At 33.5% G+C, this 19,100-nt stretch overlaps 1 protein-coding gene across 1 annotated transcript; it reads left to right on the plus strand.

Moving 5' to 3' along the window:
* The first annotated feature begins 17,227 nt into the window (after window positions 1-17,227).
* On the plus strand, window positions 17,228-19,100 carry LOC129295686 (zinc finger protein ZAT4-like). Its single transcript, XM_054934232.1, has one exon. It carries the CDS (start codon window positions 17,274-17,276, stop codon window positions 18,825-18,827), a length of 1,554 nt encoding a protein of 517 aa, XP_054790207.1. The 5' UTR covers window positions 17,228-17,273; the 3' UTR covers window positions 18,828-19,100.

Consider the following 19,100-nt stretch of genomic DNA (forward strand, 5'->3'; position numbering starts at 1 on the left):
CACGAGTGTTTATTAATTTTTCTTTTTTGCCCCTTCCTTTTGGATAAAATTTTAAATTTTTTAAAAATAATTAGATGAAATAAAAAAGTAAATATAAATTACTGGAATTATATATATATATATAACCTTAAGAGAATGACAAAAAATATTTCTAGAATGAGCAAATAGCAAATAACTCATTCTCAATCAAAAAGTAGTTACTAATTTTTTAAAAGTTATTTTTACTTTAAATTTTAATTAAAGATAAATATGTCATTTTGTAAAAGTCAAAATGTCATACATGGCATACAAGTCCTTAGAGATTATAATTAAATGGTTACGTTCTATTGTACTTATTTGCATAGTTCGAGTAATGTTTTATTTTGTCATTTTTCCTAAAACCTTTGTCAAGTTAATTTATCAATATTGTGCGACTTGAGATTAGGGCAATTGGTCCAATTTGATTGCCCAAATTGTTACCATATTAAAACCGGAAAAGGAGGAGGAAAATAATGAAAAGTCATACCAGTATAAATACTTTTTAAAAGTTGGGGTTCTTAATAAAAAAAACTAAATGTTAAATAATGAAGTGATATTGAAAATTTTGAGTTTAACATGTGTGGTGACGCAGATAAAAACGACTTGAATGATTTAATTTATGACCTCGCGCTTTCACGTGGTTTAATCATTTAAGTACTTTAACTATATGATTTAGATTCATGGTTACTAACTTTTTAGCTGTTATTTTAAATTTTAAATTGGGCGCAAATATGTCATTTTGTTAAAAAAAAAAGTTCAAAATGTCATTCAAGTCCTTAGACATTCCACGAAAATTATGACATTCTACAGTATTTATTTATCATTTGTGTATTTCAAAGTATTTTTTTTTCTTGTCATTCTCCCTAAAACCTTTGCCAATTTGATTGCCCAAATTGATACCACATCAAAACGGAAAAGAAGGAGGAAAATAATGAAAAGCCATCCCAGTACGAATAGTTTTTGAAAGTTGGAGTTCTTAAGAAAATATTAAACAATGAAGTGATATTGAAAATTTTGAGTTTAACATGTGTGTGTGACGCAGATAAAAACGACTTGAATGATTTAATTTATGACCTTGCGCTTTCATGTGGTTTAATCATTTAAGTACTTTAATTATATGATTTAGATGTACACTCTTCTCTGAAAATGAAACGCAACTGTGGGATTAGGGCCCATTAATATATGCTATTAGATATTCACAGTCTAAACGACCAAAACTTTAATAAATATCAATTTTTCATGACACTAAATTGGAGGTTTAATTAGCTTAGTTTTTTGTATATTTGATAAAAAGAGTTATTTAATCAATACTTGGCCGGTGATATGTACTGTAGAGAATCTGGACTTCAATTCCATTCATACTTAGCTTGATAGAACAAAGTATGAGAAAAGATAATTCATTGTAGTATTAGCTAACTAATTAAATTAAGTTTGATTAATGTATAACTTTGTTCTTCTCAATTATAATTTAGTTAGTATTCACGAATTTCTTAGGACCCATTTGGTTGTACGTGACTGCCACCAACGACGGATAGATGTTATTTTTCAAAAATAAATTGAAAGGTATTTTAGTCATTTTTCTATAAAACATAATCTCAATTTAATTCATCGGTCTTATACTAAGATTATCCCCATTATAAAACTTAATATTATACCATATTATTTATATAATTTCCTTTATATATTACTAATGGAATAAAAATATAATTTAAAATTATTTTATCTAATTTTAAATTTTATTTCTAAAATTATTAAATATATTATTATCTAAAAATTTTAAAATACAAATAAATACAAATAAGAAACACCATGAAAAATGAAAAAAGAGGGTAGAGATATGCCTTGGGACCAAGACAAAATTGATTTCCTAGAGCATTGGGATTTGTTGAATACAATAAGCTAACTAAATAATGAAGGAGAATTCAAACAAAAATAGGAGACTGGAAGAAAATAAATTAAAAAATTAAATGATAAATTTGAAATGATATTTTTCTCTCCAAAATCTCTCCATTTTCAACTAGAAAAGTTGGGGGGAACATATAAATCTCAAATATTATTTCCCCCAATTTCCTCTCCCTTTTATTTTTCTTTTCTTAGTGAAGCGAGAAAAATTAGAATTTTCCCGTCACTTTTTTCTCATACTTTTCTTTTCCCCCAATTTTTTTCCTTGCTAAGTACTAAGCATAATATCAAGAAAATATAATTGCACCATGACTAAAAACTAAAGCTTTTGATAAAATAGTCACATTTGATCCTACAAATGGCATCAATACAAGTTTTTGGTGCTCTGATAACATGTGTAACATTTTAAAAATTTAACCTAAAATTAATTAAGTTAATCAAGAAAAGTGAGTAATTTTAGAAAAATATTTAGAGATAAATAATTTTTGTTAGGAGATTATTATTGAATTTAATTTAGAATAAATTTAAATCCTAAGTTATAATTTTTTTAGAAATAAAAATTATTATTATATAAAAGAAAAAAACAAGAGAAATAGATAGGAAATGGGCGTTTGTGCTTGTGTGTGTAGTGTGTGATATTATTAAAAAAACAAGAAGAAAAAGAAATAAAGAAGAAGAATGGATGAAAAGGATTAAAATAAAAAAAAACGAATGAAGAAGGGGTGGATAGGTTTCTTATGTTAGGTGTGTGTATTAAATAAAACAAAAGGGAGAGGTGTGAATTCTCTCACCTGGGACCCATAGATTTTTTTTAAAGTAATACACCTGATTCTTTTCTTCATTTTCCTTCCTTCTTCCTTCATTTCTTATGCAATAAAGAGAGCAAAAATAGAGACAGCGAGCATGATGCTTGTGACCAAGGTGAAGTAGAAGATAGGGTTTCATAATAAGATACTTCATATGAGATTTTAAATATTTAAGACTAGATACGTGTTCTAAATATTTTTTTAGTCATTTTTTTTGCCTTGAGTTGTAAATTGAGATTTTGAAAAACTTAGGGTTTGAAAGAGGAATGTATTTTTAATGAGTAAATCTAGTTATTGAGGTTGGTGGTAGTGTAATAAATATTTTAGAATATTATTTTGTTAATAGAATTGGAATTTGAGGCCTTTGAGTTTATCCCTAGATCTCTATGAGTAAATTTTTAATTAAATTTAAAAATATAAATTAATTTATTAATATTTAGATGATTATTTGGGATGAAAAGTAAATTATTATGGCTATCAAACAATGATTCTAGGTTTGAGATTAAGTTTGTAATTTTTGAGTATTTTTATATGCGAATTTTTTGAATAAAAGGGGACATTGTGATATTAGAAAATTATTTGAATAATGTTTTTAGCCAAACTTCAATAAAATTATTGTGAAGGAGGCTATTGAACCAAGTAGATAGGTTTAAATATACAAAATTAAATTTTAGAACTCAAGAGATTAAGACTAAGGTATTAAAAGAGTGAAATAAAATAAAATAAATATTTAAGTATTGGAATGTAAGTGAAAATTATGTTAATAACATACTGAGATATGATTAATTGTAGATTAATTTTTTTGGTACTGATCAAGCTTTAAAAAGTTTTGAAAGTGTTGTAATTTTAGGGGTAACCTTTGATCTCTCAAAGATTATGGTAACCAAAGAAAATCTATTTTATGCATTTGTGTGTTAATTAATTATTTATATTTGTGAAACAAATGAATATATATATATATATATATCTCTCTAAATTTTGACATTGTTGTTTGTAATGCATATGTGGTTTTGTTGAGACCCTATAATGGGTGATCAAGTTAATTGTAACTTGATGTGAGTAATGAGATTGATGGTTGGTAATGATGGGCATACTCTTGATTATAAATTATGGATGATGCATAGTGATGAATTGTACATGAGCATGTTGAGTTTTATATGATGTTAATGTGATTTATGTGGTAATATAAAAAATTAATACAAGAGGCGCGATTGGAATATGATAATTTTTTATGCTTGTTGAGTAAAAAAGTTGATGAGTATGTGGAATAATTGTAAATTATATATATGAGTTTTTGAAATGCATTTTCTCATGGGCATGATTATATGACAGAAGTTTGTCTTAGTGAAAGAGTTAGAGGTTGTGCAAAATCCATATGGTACTTGGCTATTAACCGATAATCTTAGGGGTTAGAGCCACTACTTACCTTGTAGGGTACTGTAGCATTGTTCATGTTAAAGAACTTAACCTTATTGGCTTACCTAGAGTTTTAGATAGAGTTAGTTTTGGGTATGACACCTCATAGTGTGTGATTCAAGGGATACTATGTTCAAAAATGAGTAAGGTAATCCTGGCTCAATAGCCCCTCATGCTATGATTAAGGCCTTGGGTAGTCTCACTACATAGACGATCTCTTCTGGTTATTGGCCCGCAGATTTCATATCAAAGGAAATAAGGGGAGATATAAGGAAAAGATTGATCACGCATATTATTATTATCATACCATTTGAGTAATTGATTGCTATATTTGAGAATATAATTGTAATTATGGAAATGAGAACATGTGATAAATATGTGAATAATGTATATGTGGCCTTTATGCCAATTTTGTATGAATATTTAGTACTTGTGAGAAATCATGCTAATTTTTACTCAACTTTATTCTTGAGATTATTCAAATAAGTTAGATGTTAATGTGATTAATGTGTTCTTGATATGATTGTTTACATGGTCACCTTGATGAATTTATTAGCCACTTGCATTGATGATTAATTATCATGCATTTATATAACTTATATGTACTTTGGTTATTGAGTAATTGTACTCACCCCTCTCTTTTAACATATTACAGGAGCTAGCTCATTTGAAAAAAACAGAGGAAAGGAGCATTAGGCTAAGTGATAATAATCACTTCTCTAGGCCTTTCTCATTTTATTTTGATATATGTATTTAGTTTATGATATTGTCAATTAGGATAATATATTCTTGATTCACTTACATTATAGGTTTTGTATTAGGTAGAAATGTATTTTAGACTCTTGGGAATGTGGTTTGATGCTTGTGTTTATATTAATAGGTCCAAATATTTGTACAAGTGAAAATAGTCATTATTTACGTAATTTGAGAACTTGAATGTTGTTTTGGTCTTCCCTTATGTTTTTGATGTCCAAGGGTGAGTAGTTGATATTAATTATATGTGAATGAAAAAGAAAATTCATGCATATGATGGACTATTGATAAATAGATGATAATATAGAGCATGATGACTAGGTAATAGTTATTGTGATAAATGTGATTAAGATCTTGGTCGCTCGTTGCTAGTTATGGAAGGATTTGAGTTGGTCAAGTATTATGTTGTAAATATATATATATATATATATATATTGTGGAGTAAGGCATAGAGAGAAAATAAAAGGGGAAGTTTTTCTCCCATATTGAATGTGTTTCCTTTATCATGCTTTTGCATATATTTAATTGAATGATATGAGTTTTTGAAATATTTTAAAGATTTAAAATCCCTTTGCTTTGAATCGTTTGTGAAAATACATGTTAAGAATTTCTTTAAGTTAATCTCTTATAGCATAATCTTTTTAGGTTAGTCCTTAATTAACTATAGTTAGTGTGATGACCTAAATCCTAATTTAGGATACCCTTTACACTTAACTCAGTGGTATTAATGTTGGCCATAACTTCACTGACGTAGGAGAGGTTGAAAGCTTGATCCCTGGGAAGGTTCTAAAAGACCTCTTTAGTAGGGTGAGGAGTAATTCAAGTATCACCGTGGGGAAAGTCGCATATGGGCCCATGAAGGGACACATGCTAGCACCACATTCATTAGCGTAAGGGGTTGGGGGTTATGCTATTACATAAAAGGCATGTTAGTGAATGCGATGCTAGCACATGTCTCCTCATGGGCCCATATGCAACTTTTCCCAAGATGATACTTAGGTTATTCCTTATCCTACTAAAAAAGTCTTTTGGAACCTTCTCAGACTCGAACCTCCAATCGCTACCACCTTAAGGAAGTTAAGGCTAAGTCTGGCACTATTGAGACTCAATAACTTAATGGTACCAAACTTAGTCTCAACTTCTTTAAGCTGGTAGGGGTTGGAAGTTTGAGTCTGGGAAGGTTCTAAAAGACCTCTTTAGTAGGATGAGGAATAACCCAAGTACCATCTTGGGGAAGTCACACATGGGCTCGTGATGGGATATGTGCCAGCACCGTATTTGCCAACGTAAGGGGTTGGGGGCTGTACTGTTACACTATGGGGGCGGGACTCATGTACGCCTAGTCCTAAAGATCCTTATGTCTTAGTGTTATAAGGTATTGATCCAAGTAAGGCTCCTAAATTCCTTTTCTGGGAAAACCTAGGCCACTTTAAGATCCACAACCCATTAGTACCCATGAATCTCTAAGTGTAGTGATATGGGCGCACACACATGGATCATCGATTGGATTCTTTCTAATGCACAGGTTCTTTAAAGAGGAAAATGTAGAGCATACTTGAATCTATATATAACAGAAACAAGATATTAAAGAATCAAGCTTTTAAGAGAGAGAGAGAGCTTAGAGACATAATGGAAGAACACACAAGTTTTATTTCTAAAACGAGTCATATCTTACAAGCAAACTGCTTTGTCTAAAAGTCAAAAGTGACTTTTCACAAAGTAGTTACAAGAAAAATACTTAAAAGAAGATATGACTAATAGTAGATTCCTTTTGGATTAATGCAAGCTTTTATGGATGCACTCTTGATCATGTGACAGGTTGAGCTAACATTTTTCTTCCTTTCGATGCCATTTGACAGTCAAGATTTTAAAGGGAATCTTATTTTCATTAATATCCTAGTCCATATCTTGAGTGGGTTTAGGGGTTGGTTTGTCTTTTAATTCAAGAAAGAGTTAGTAGGTCTATGACTCTATTTGACATAGGTCCTAATTGTCTGGTGCAAAAACAGGAAGAGTGGATAAGGATGCTTCGTGGTAGGGTTATATCCAGGTGAAATATCCTATTTGTATAGCAAGGTTGGTGAGCTATTTATGGAATTCATATTGGATAGCTGGAGATGGATTACTTAGGAGGATGAGCTGATAAAGGATTGGATTGAGAGATGTGTACCTGAAATGGGGATCTAAAACTGGATAATTATTCATTTCACATAAATTCTTTTAATTCAATTAAAATAGAATTTTCATGTGTTATCCAGTTGGTGGCAATCTTTCATAGACATGCTTGGTTGGCCACATAGAACTTTCCTTTACTATCAAGGTGATCAGGATCATGGACCACAAATAAGGAATAGGCTCTTTGTTTGTGTAAAGGGATTTTTCATAGTAACTCCTTTTCAATTACTCAAGAGAGTTCCTTATGCCATTTGAAAATAGGTGTGAACCATTTAAGAAGTTTCCGTAAGTTTGAACCTTTATGAGCTGAGTCACATATATAATAAAACATCTCTCAGGGAATAATAGCTATGACACAGATATAAAGAGAGGATAAAAACCAAATATACCACATAAGTTCATCTAGAATATGACCTTTAATAAAGGAAATGGCAAGGTAAGGAGGAGCTTGAATATTAAAATATTCAAGTTGAGGTTAGATGTGAGTTTTTTGGAGGAGAAGGTAAAGCTAGTAGAACAAACTTCTTCTGGCTAGTCTTTGGATTTTAGGAATAGTGGTTAGACTATGTCCAAGAGGAAAAGGTAATCTGCTAGGCAAGATGTTGAGAATGAAAAGAAGTTAAATCTGAGAAGAAGTTACAAGGCTTTTTTTTTTTTAGGTTTGATAAAGTAATCTGTAATGGTGTTGTATTTTTCTTTGATATGTCAGACTGTGAATTTATAGCATGCAAATCAATCTTTCCATTAAAGGAGTTGAGCTTTAGGGTGAATTTTCTTATTTTGATCAAGAATCTTTGGGAATGACATGTTGTCCATTTCTGTGACAAAATAGTAGGACTTGAGATGAAAATTGAATTTTTCAATGACATGTTTCATAGCTAGGACTTCTTTATATGCCATGTGATAATGCTTTTCAGAGTCTTTGAATTCTCCGCTAGTATGGCCACAATAATGTCTTTTTCCATCTACTTTTTCAATAAGTAAAGCTCCCCAATAGTCACAACTTGCGTCAATATGTAAAATACGTTGTCCTTTGTTAGGAATCTTTAGTGGAGGGGGATGTTGAAAAATTTGCTTTAGGCGTTAGACAACTTTTGTCTGAATAGGGCCCTAAGTTGGTAGATTTTTCCTCAAAAGTTTAGATAGATAGCCGGCATGATGAGATACCTGAGGGATAAAATCTCTTATATAATTAAACATACCCAAAAAATGTCGAATTTGAGTCTTGAATAAGTCTTTATCAAGAAAGCTTAATAATTCCTTGATAATATATGGGCTGAGTTGGGTTGGTACTATCCATCCTATATGAGCATTCTCAAAAATTCTATTTGAGCTATACCAATACATCCTTTTTAGGGTGAAAGCATAATTTCATACTGTTGAATTATTTTGTAATGTTGAATTATTTTGTAGAATTTAGTCAGCAAATCTTTGTGCTCTTGTTTAGATTTTGAAAATAATAGGATATCATCAATGCACACTAGAGTATTGTAAATGATGAGTTCAAAGATTCAGATCATGACTTTTTGAAATAGTGATGGAGTAGTTTTAAGCCTAAAGGACATTACTGTCAATTGATATTGAGCATTTGGAATGTAAAAGCCATCTTGTATCTATTTGCAAGATTTATATCCAATTGCCAAAATCATGCTTTGAAATCAAACTTAGCAAATATTTTAGTCCGCTTAAGATGGATCAATTGAGTATTGATCTTGGGTAGAGGGAACTTATCATTTTGAAGGAAAGCATTGAGGGGCTTGAAAAGCATTAAAGGGCTTGTAGTCAATATCCAACCTCTTTTTTTCTCTTTGTTTTTCAAATCTTTTCTCAACATAAAAAGCTTAACATGTCCAATTTGACTTAATTAGTTCAATGAGACCTTCTTTAAGTAAAGCTATGTAACCTCCCTGAGGTTAAACCACAAATTAACTCCAATCTCATAATAATTTGAGGTATTAAAGAGAATTTCACAAAAATTATTTCATAGGAATACCAATTTGTCACTTCAAATCCCATACATAAATTTAAAGACTTTAAATCAGAGTTTTAAAAATAAAGCGAAAGTTTGGAAATCAATTGGAACCCAAATAATGAGTGTTAGAACTCAAAAATCATTTCTGTGTAGAAAATGACACGTATGCTGTGGCTTACGGCTCATGCGTCGCGGCGTGTCTTCTCTGTGCTATACACTGCGGCACATTGCATGAAATTAGATATATCAGTGCTGCTATTTGATAGCACAGGGAGCGAACTTCTGTGTGTGCCACACCTTCATTCGACGTCCGATTGAGATGGTTTCAGTGTCTCTACGGAGCTTTCTCTTAACTCTAATTAATGGCATAAGTTTCACATTCAAACTCATTTTCTATTAAAAGTTAGACACCAAAATCTATTTCTTCCATATTTTTATAAAATCTCCCAAACAGGGTGTCCCAACTCAACTACACGTGCCAATAGCTTACACAAACCATTTGATCACACTCAATGGACTCTTACGGACTCATGCAACACGCCATACACAATCAAACACACTTATTTCTCAAAATCACCACTCAATCCCAAATTTCACAAAATATAGAGGGGGTGAAAAGGTTGCACAACATCAACCATTTCATTCATATTTCTCAAAAATACATATGTTCCTACTTGCAAAAGTATTTTGGCCCTATCCATGAGTTTACAATAAAAAATCACTAATTCAGGGCACAAAATATACTAGTTAAATACAAAATCATGCAAGTAGTACACCAATCATAACAATTAATCCTAATTGGCAAAGGCATTAACAAATACACATATAAAGAGCAAAAGAAAGGCATATAGAGGATTTACTCTACCAATCTTAAGCCCCAGTATGTTTTTCCCGACTCAGATTTGATGAGCTAGGTCCTAAAAATATTAAGAATTGAGGGATGAGTACAACAACTCAGTAACTAGGTTTCACTTAACCCTTACAGTTACATATTAATTGTAAATAAATGCAATTAGGCATATAAACATATATTTCACATAACATTTGGCCATGGTTCACAAAACTAACAACCATATAATTGGGCTTGCCACAAAACACTATATTATGTTATTTTCAAAAACATAATTCAGGGTCACAAAAATAATAACCACGTGCCCTTAACATGCGTCGAACCACAAAACTAACACCCATGTGGTCGAACTTATGTGCATGATCATATGCCAACCTTATATCCTCCTGTTACCTCCGATATGAAACCAGTGGTATCACGTGGCTACGTCCTTCACGGACTAACCCAGCCTTTCACTTGTGAGGAGCTGCCAGGCTAGGGTTAACTCACTCACTTATGTAATCCAGTTTCCCCTAATACTAATAACCATAGGGTGTCATATCCCTAATCTAGCCTCCTCATGAATCGGTTGAGACTAGTTAGGTTCAAGTCCCTTGTAAAACAAGTGGGACAATCCTAAAACAACTATAAGACAAGGGCTACCTCTTGATTCCAACGGTCGGTGCCAAAGCTAGTTCTCGATTCCAACGGTCACTGTCAATACCACATAGATTTCAACCAATCTACTCCTCTCCCTAGGCAAACTCTTGCCAATGATCATGCTATGCACATTTCACACATAATATGCATTTTAATAATCTTTTCTCAACATATGAACTCACATAACACAAATGCTCTATACTTTAATACATATTTCATCACAATTCTCCACCCCTATTCATAAATCACAATTAATTTCATAAAACATCATGGGTGGTAAAAATCAAGGTTTTCTTTTAAAAAAAACCATTTCACAATCACGCATTTGCCAACATGCATCATCAAATTAACCATAAATAACATTTCACAATTTAATTAACATACAACTATAAAATTTAAGTTTTTCCCAATTACCTCAAACTTTTAAGAGGTTAAAGGTTTACTCCTTACTATATCAACTTCTTAAAGCTTCAACAAGCTTGAAAGGTGCTAAGACGAACCTTTCTACAACTAAATCACAAGGATATCATCATCATCTAGCTCTTTAAGTTTTTTCAACATAAAACTCCTTATACACTATTTTACCAACTCATAATCACACTTATTCATACCCAATGGGCTCATTAGATTTCATTAATGGACATTATCATTAATAACACCTCAAACCATCATTAGTGCACATTAACCTCTTTCAACTATCTTATAAATGCCAATTTTAGATATTAAATGCTCCCATAGACCAACTATTTTTAAAATCATTAATGTGGTGTCCTAATACATTAAATAACTCCTATTTAACTTATTTTAACTAATGAAATCGGACCTATACTCCTATAGATCAAAAATCTCAAACCCCACCATAAATAATCATAAATGAGGGAGAAAGGAAGAAGAAGACACCATGATCTTATCTTGGGTGTTTGAGAGCTCCAATCTATCAACAATGGGACCAAAAGTCATGCCCTAGCAGAGTCAAAACCAAGCTCTTCATTTTCCTTCTCTTTCTCTCTTCTGTTTTCACGCAACTCACAAGCTAATTTATCTGATTTTTTGCCGTGCGTCGTAACACATGCTGCCCTCCACCATGGTGCATGGCACAAAAGAACCCATTATATTTAAATTATTTCTGTGCGCCACGACGAACCAACCACGCACCGCGGCATGTGGCACAAAATACAACTCTTTACTTTTTCATCCTCTTTCCTTAGTCGGGTGGCCCACCATCGATCCGGACCCACTTTTAGGGCTAAAATCACATCAATTATGCCAAGTTAAGCCCCTCTAGCTACACACCTCATTAACTTACTAACTACCCTAATTAAGTTAATAAATCAGGATTAAAATTTTCTGGATGTTACAAGCTACACATTCTTCTTAAGCCAGCGCAAAGTCTTCTGGATTCATTCTAGAATGGGATGCTTTGGTGGGATTGACTTCCTCATTCTTTTTAAATCAAAGCTTGAGAAAAATTCGCTATTTTTTCATAAAGGAGATGGATGCTGAAATTGATTATGACTTTCACAACAAAATTCAAGGAGTTAATCTCTAATTAATTTATACCTTAGCTCTGAATTTCCATGATGCTTAAAATATCAATGTATTCCTGAAAGAATTGTTTAAAATTGATTCCTTTAGGAGTATTTGTAGATTAAGTTTGACAGTAAGCATTAAAACCTACAAAGACATCCTTTGTTAAAAGGTTGCTTTCAAGAATTTTCATCCAGATAGTGCATCTAAGGAAAAATCTTATACCCATTTTTGTCTAGTAATAAGATCTATTTTAAATAGCTTTCCATCAACAGTGTCGAAAAACTCATTGTGAGGAACCCACTCTTCCTTTAGAAGAATATGAGGTTTCGTGACATTTATGCAAGAGCTAGTGTTTATGAAGGAAATGACAGAGACAAGGACATCATATTTGGATGGTAAGATTTTAATTTTCACATTAAGCTATGGGACATGTAGAGGATGTAGTGGTTAGTTGAGGTTTATAAGGCCTGTTAGTTCTAAGCTTAAGGGAGATAAGCTAAGGTTTTGGATTGGGCTTGGTCCAATAGTATATAAAAGTAGATATTGGGGGAATATCGTTCCTTATTTGAGTTGTCATCTAATATAGGAAGAACATATTGAGCATCTTCATCTCTTTCAAATTGTTCTTCAAGAATAGATTCAATATTTTGATTATCTTTAAGAGCGATTATAGTCTCAAGGGATTGTAAAATCTATCTTTTTAGGCTTGTTAAGACACTGTTTGGTAAAATGCCCTTTTTTTTACAGATAAAACATTTGTCTAACTTCTTTCCCTTTAAAGTTCATCGTTTGAAGAATCTCATTGGTCATCTTTTTGGCTTGAAGGTTTTGCGCTTATATGTGTGAACGTGATTCTCCTTCTTGAAAGAGCAGAATTCATGGTCTTTATACATAATCTTCAAATAAGGCTTTTTGTAGGCTGATTGTAACTTTGGCTTTTCTTTAAGCATAGACTTTAAAAATTATTGTTGTTCACATAGCTTTTCTAGCTAGACAAAGATAATTGGTAGATTTCTCCAAAAGAGATTTGAGACATATCATTTTGTAAAGCATTGATAGCTTTATGCAGTTTTGGTTGAAGTTCATCTAGCAAGAAGGCAGTGAATGTATGCCTAAGATTAACATCATTAGTACTATTCAACATATAGTATTTTTCAAACATCCATTGAAAGTGTTTTTGTAAATCCTTTTAATTAAGTGAATAACATTTCATTTTAAAGAACTCTTATATGCTTTGTCTATCAATAAGATTGAAATCACCAAGGAATTCCTTGTGAATTGCACAAGAAATGTAGAAGCATTAACTTGGGATGCTCAAATTTTGTCATATTCACTCAATCTCTGGAACCATTCTCTTAAGTTTCTAGTCATCCTTGAGAGAAACTCTAAGAGCACCTCTCTCATTGTTACATCTAGGTTAGTAATATGCAAATCAATCTAAGCATTGACTTCTTGGAGTCTTTCTCTCCATCTGTGTCGAGGTAGATCATAAAAAATGAACAAATGACTAGAAGTAGGTTTGGAACTAGAGGCATGAGTTATGGGTTCAGAAGGTATTTCTTCCATGATTCTTGACTCATCATCAGAAGGATCTTCTACAACTGTCTCTGTACAAGTTTCATATTAAGCTTGTATTTGTGAAGAAGACCTTTGAGAAGGAGGTTGAGGTTTGACCATTGTAATTTTTGATAAATCAACCAAATGTTGTTCTTCTTCAAAGTTTGTAAACTTTATAGAAGTTTGAGAAGACACGGGTGATTCTATACTTTCTTTGTCTGAATAAACCTAATCATATACAGCCTTTTTAATAGAAGCAGTTGTTCCTAAAGGGTTTGAGGGATCTTCTATCCCTTTGAGTTTAGCAGTTGTTGATGGTAGTTTAGGCTTTAGTAGTGATGGTAGAGGTGTTTTAATGGTCAAGGGTTTTTCTGGTATTTTGGTAAAAGATAAAGATGCTTGGTATTCTTGAGATTTTATATGAGAAGGACTTTGATGGAAAAGTAGTTTTTCTTAGTAGTTTACTAGTGACTTTGTCTAGGAGTGGGCTTTTTCTAAGCTTTTTTGAGAGTACAGTAATTCATTCTGAATACTTTACTATAATCAGTCTCAGTTAGATAGGTTAGATGTATGGAGGTATAAGTAAGGAATTGTCTAGACAAGATAGGATAGGTTAGATACGATTCCTAAATTGATCTTGGGTTAAGTTTGCTTCTATCTACTACAATTGTCTTTTGACTTTAGAAATTTCCTTTTCTTTTCTAAAATATTCAAGTCCAAACTACCCTTCTTTGATAAATCTATGAAGTTTCGCATCCAGCTTTTGTTCTTGTTTGTAGAGTCTTTGATATAAATTCTTTGCTTGATCATTAATTTTATTAACCTGTAAAGAAAGGTTTTCAATTGTTGTTATTAGGTGATTAAGCTTTGAATCTATCCTATGTAGGACTTTATTTTGGCTGACAACATTTTGAGACTGTTAGTTTAGTACTTCTTCTATAGGTGAGATAGGCTTAAGAGTGCCTTGATGAGTTACTTCTATCTGTGGGACAAAAGGTCTAGTAGTATCCTTTGTCTTGTCATCTATTTTTCTCTTAAGAAGAGGAAATTCTTTCTCATAAGGTCGCATCAAATATAAGGCAAAGCTTGTACTTGTGCAAGTGGGAGCATTAAGGTCACAGGTTTTAGAAGTAGTGGAATTACTAATTTTTCTTTCTCCAAAAGGAGAAGATCTTTATGACTAAGTTTTCTGAGGAGTTCGAAAAGCGTGCTTCTTTTTTGGGGGGAATTAGAAGTTCTACCCATTTTTCTCTTTATAGGTTGTTTACGGCCATGATCAACATCATCATTCTTAGAAGGATGCTTATATCTACACAGGCGTATAGGACGCTTAAACTTTCTTGTTCTTCTTCTTCATCATCAAAATCATTCTAAAGGTAACAATCACAACTTGGATCACACAATTCTGAGGCACAGTCCCAAATAAAATGTCCATTGATATGAGAAACATAAACTAGCTTGGCATCTTATGTGAACCACTCTATTAAAGGATCATCTTTGTGTCCAATAAAGGCTGGTGTTATAGACAAGATTCTTTTAGAGATCAGATTTAGATCTTGAGTTCTTAGTCTTTTAAAGACAAACTTAACAGTACCATTTTGAAGTCTATAGAGTTCAGAGGGTTCTATTGTGTGTATATCTCTTTGAACACCATAGAACTGCTTCTCATAATTATTGATCCATTGCAGAGGCATCTTCCTACAACTTCCTCCATAAGCAGATGTCTTGGTATTTGAATGATTAATGAGTTATCGGGATTATCAACAACCATATACAAGGCATCTCCAATTGCATTAGGTAAGCTGAGATCTAAAGAATGATCCTATAGTCTGAAAATCATCTGGTAGTCCAAAGTGGGCATAACAGCATCTAATTCTTGTTTAGCTGTATGGATCTGGATCTAAACTTTAAGTCTTTGGAAAAGAGTTGGATCTGTAAGTTTGATGTGCTATGGTAAGAACCACGCTCTCGTTGCTAAGGGTAGTCAACATGACACCGATTAAAACATTACCATATAACTTGAAAGTAAACTCTAGTAAAGCAACCCTAGCAGTGGCTGCTACACCTTTTCTTCTAAGGAAGGTGAGAGCAAGGCAGATAGCTCCTACATGAAGGTAGGTATAACCTTGAGTGATCCATCTATTAATCAAAGGCTGTACAATTTTAAGGGTAATATACTGTTCAGCTATAGTTGCTTGAATACCACACTGACCAAGATTAGATGTTTGAATTATTTCTTTTAATTGAGGACAGTGGGTGTGGATCAGAGATCTGATTCCACAAGTAAAAGCATTCCCTTTATGAGTATTTTATGTGTGGCTGGGATATGGGTATTTTATGGAACAATAGAATACTCAATAAGATTTTTTATTTTCTCAAAGAGTACTCGTTTTACAGATGATGGTAAGTGATCAAAGGAAAAGGCTGAAATAAGAGTAACAGGCTCAAGGGAAGTAGAACTTTTTGAGTTATCACTCATGATTACTCGATACTCTTTATTTACTTTTCATCAATAACATCTCACTTGTATCAAGAAGATACTCTTGCAAGAGATTTCTGTAAATTTTGAAAAAACAAAGAAAGTTATTGTAATCAAACAAAATTCACGGGATATTTAATTGTAGAATTTATTTAATATTTTAATAAATATATATTATTTCAAAAAATGATTTAAATGTAATAAATAAAAAACTAAAGAAATTCTTTTCTTTAAATTAAACTAATTTAAGTCTTGTATACTATATGGAGCCTGTGAGATGAATCCTATTAGTAAGTTTATGAATCATAATTAAGGATAGTCAGTTTCTAACCTCTTTTATATTTGGGAAATTTATTGAAGGACTGCTGGAGCATATTAATTAATTGTGAAAAATGATTAAAGCATTTTGAATTTACTCTGAACTCCCTGACCTTACACCTGACAATCAGATTTGAAGGAGAAAAGATGAAAATATCCATACTTGTTATACATTTCCAAACTTGTGCTTATTAAACTGTTATCCTTGTCATCATTTTATATACACATGCTTGTCAAACATAATATTTCTACTCGCTGGAATTCTAAATGCTTTGGTCTTTTTCCATCATTAATTAATGTGCTCCAGCTGTCCAAGTGATTTGCTCTTTATATTTTTCCCTAATTAAACTATTTTTTAACTAAAATATCCTTTATTAATTAACATAACTAGTATGTAGTATTATTTTCAATATATTTTCAACTTTTTAAATTTACGAATCTTTATTGTATTGTAAAAAAAAATATAACTAAAATGCAAAAGAAAATAAAGGAAAAAAACAGGAGGCATAATAAGTGGATGGATGTTACTGAAGTATTTTATATTGTGGATTTTCAAAGATCAAATTCAAAACCTTGTAAATAGCAGAAAGACAAGCTGTGTTGTAAATGTGACACTACACCTACGGGCTTCCTCTGGTGTGTCTCTCCCTCTCACCTTCCTCCTCCTACCACTTGTCACCCTTTCTCTCTCTATCTCTCTCTCTCGCTCCCTTCTCATCCACAAATCCATCCTATCACTTGCCTCTCCACTAAACTAGGACTTGCCTCCCCCTTATTTTCTCATCCCTCCTCCTCCTTCTTCTTCACTTCACGTCACATTTCATTCTTCTTCTGACCTTCTTCTCTGATCTTTGTTATATGCCCCTCATGATCGATCACCAATCTAGCTTCAAGTACTTCTGCAAGATCTGCAAGAAAGGATTTGGCTGTGGCAGAGCTCTCGGAGGCCACATGAGGGCGCACGGCATCGGAGATGAGAGCAGCGGAGCTATGGATGACGATGACGACGCGGCAAGCGACTGGGAAGATGGCAAGCTTGTTGGTGGAGACGACAATAATAATGCTAATGTTCCTCCGGCTAACAAGCGGATGTACGCTTTGAGGACGAACCCTAATCGGCTAAAGAGTTGCAGGGTTTGTGAGAATTGCGGGAAAGAGTTCTTGTCTTGGAAGTCCTTCCTTGAACATGGCAAGTGCACTTCCGATGATGCCGATGAGTCGTTTGTTTCATCGCCGGGATCCGACGGCGATGATGTGTCGGGTCGGAGAGGTTGTGGTTGGTCCAAGAGAAAGAGGTCATTTCGAGCCAAAGTGGGCAGCTTCAATAATAATAATAATAATAATCCTAATTGCTCTTCATCCAATGAGGAAGAAGATCTCGCTAATTGTTTGATGATGCTGTCCAACGCCACCGTGGATCCTCTCGTGCCTGACGCCGACGAATCATCGGCATCGGCGAGCAAAGACGATGAGAGAAGAAACGCTAATTTCAGCTTCATGGCTCCCATCTCTCAAGTCCCTTTGGATCATAACAAAGCCAAGGAGGCAAGCAATAAGGGCTTGTTTGAATGCAAAGCATGCAAGAAGGTCTTTAATTCCCATCAAGCATTGGGTGGTCACAGAGCCAGCCACAAGAAAGTCAAAGGCTGCTTCGCTGCTAGGCTCGACAACCTCGAAGATGGCGGTGGCGGCATGGGCGGCGCAACCGGTGGCGCCGATGATGATATCATCACACATGAAGACCAACTCTTTCCAACGAATAAATCAAGCAATTCAATGCTTCATTTCGATCATGGCTCCAATAACGCTGCCTCGTCGTCTAAGAGGAAATCGAAAGTTCATGAATGCTCAATATGTCACCGAGTTTTCTCGTCGGGACAAGCACTGGGAGGACACAAGAGGTGTCATTGGATTACGTCGAACGCGCCGGACGCTTCGACGTTGGCTAGATTTCAACAATTTCAAGACCACATAGAACAACACATGATGAATCATAATAGTAACAATAATCAAATACTTAAGTTTGACGATCCCGACCCAATTGATCTAAAGCTGGACCTCAACCTCCCGGCTCCGTCGCCCCCAGAACTTGCCGGCCGGTGTAATGTCTCCGCAGCGATTTACTTACAGTCATGGGTAGGAGGAGGAGGAGGAAAGGAGCAACATAAAAATGACAATAGTACTCACGACATGGACATTGAGAATAACGATGAAGATCAATGCAAGAACAATGACAAAAAACTTAATATTAGCAATGGTACGACGATGCAGAGCATGGAAGACGAAGCTGACAGTAAGGTGAAGCTAGCGAAATTAAGTGAACTAAAGGACATGAACGTAGGAGGGAGTTCTTCGCCATGGTTGCAGGTGGGAATCGGTTCAACTACAACTGACGTGGGAACTGACCCATAATAAATTTATAGATTTTTGCAAAACCACCAAATCAACCATTATGTTGGGGTTTTCTCTTTCGCTTTTGTTTTTTGTCAAAGCAAAAACAAACACAGAAACGGTAAATAGGTAATCAGATTATACAGACACACAAGTCAAAGTTAAATTTGTTAATCATACGCAATTATTCACGGCCTTGGCCGGGGCGTCTAATGCCCCATTTCCAATGTAGGCTCCTACATTTCATTTTTTTTTTATCATTAGATTATACATAAAAAGAGAGACAATTTGATA

This window comes from Prosopis cineraria, unplaced genomic scaffold, assembly GCF_029017545.1.
Source record: "Prosopis cineraria cultivar Desert tree isolate PC_DT_omini unplaced genomic scaffold, ASM2901754v1 PC167, whole genome shotgun sequence".
NCBI lineage: Eukaryota > Viridiplantae > Streptophyta > Magnoliopsida > Fabales > Fabaceae > Prosopis > Prosopis cineraria.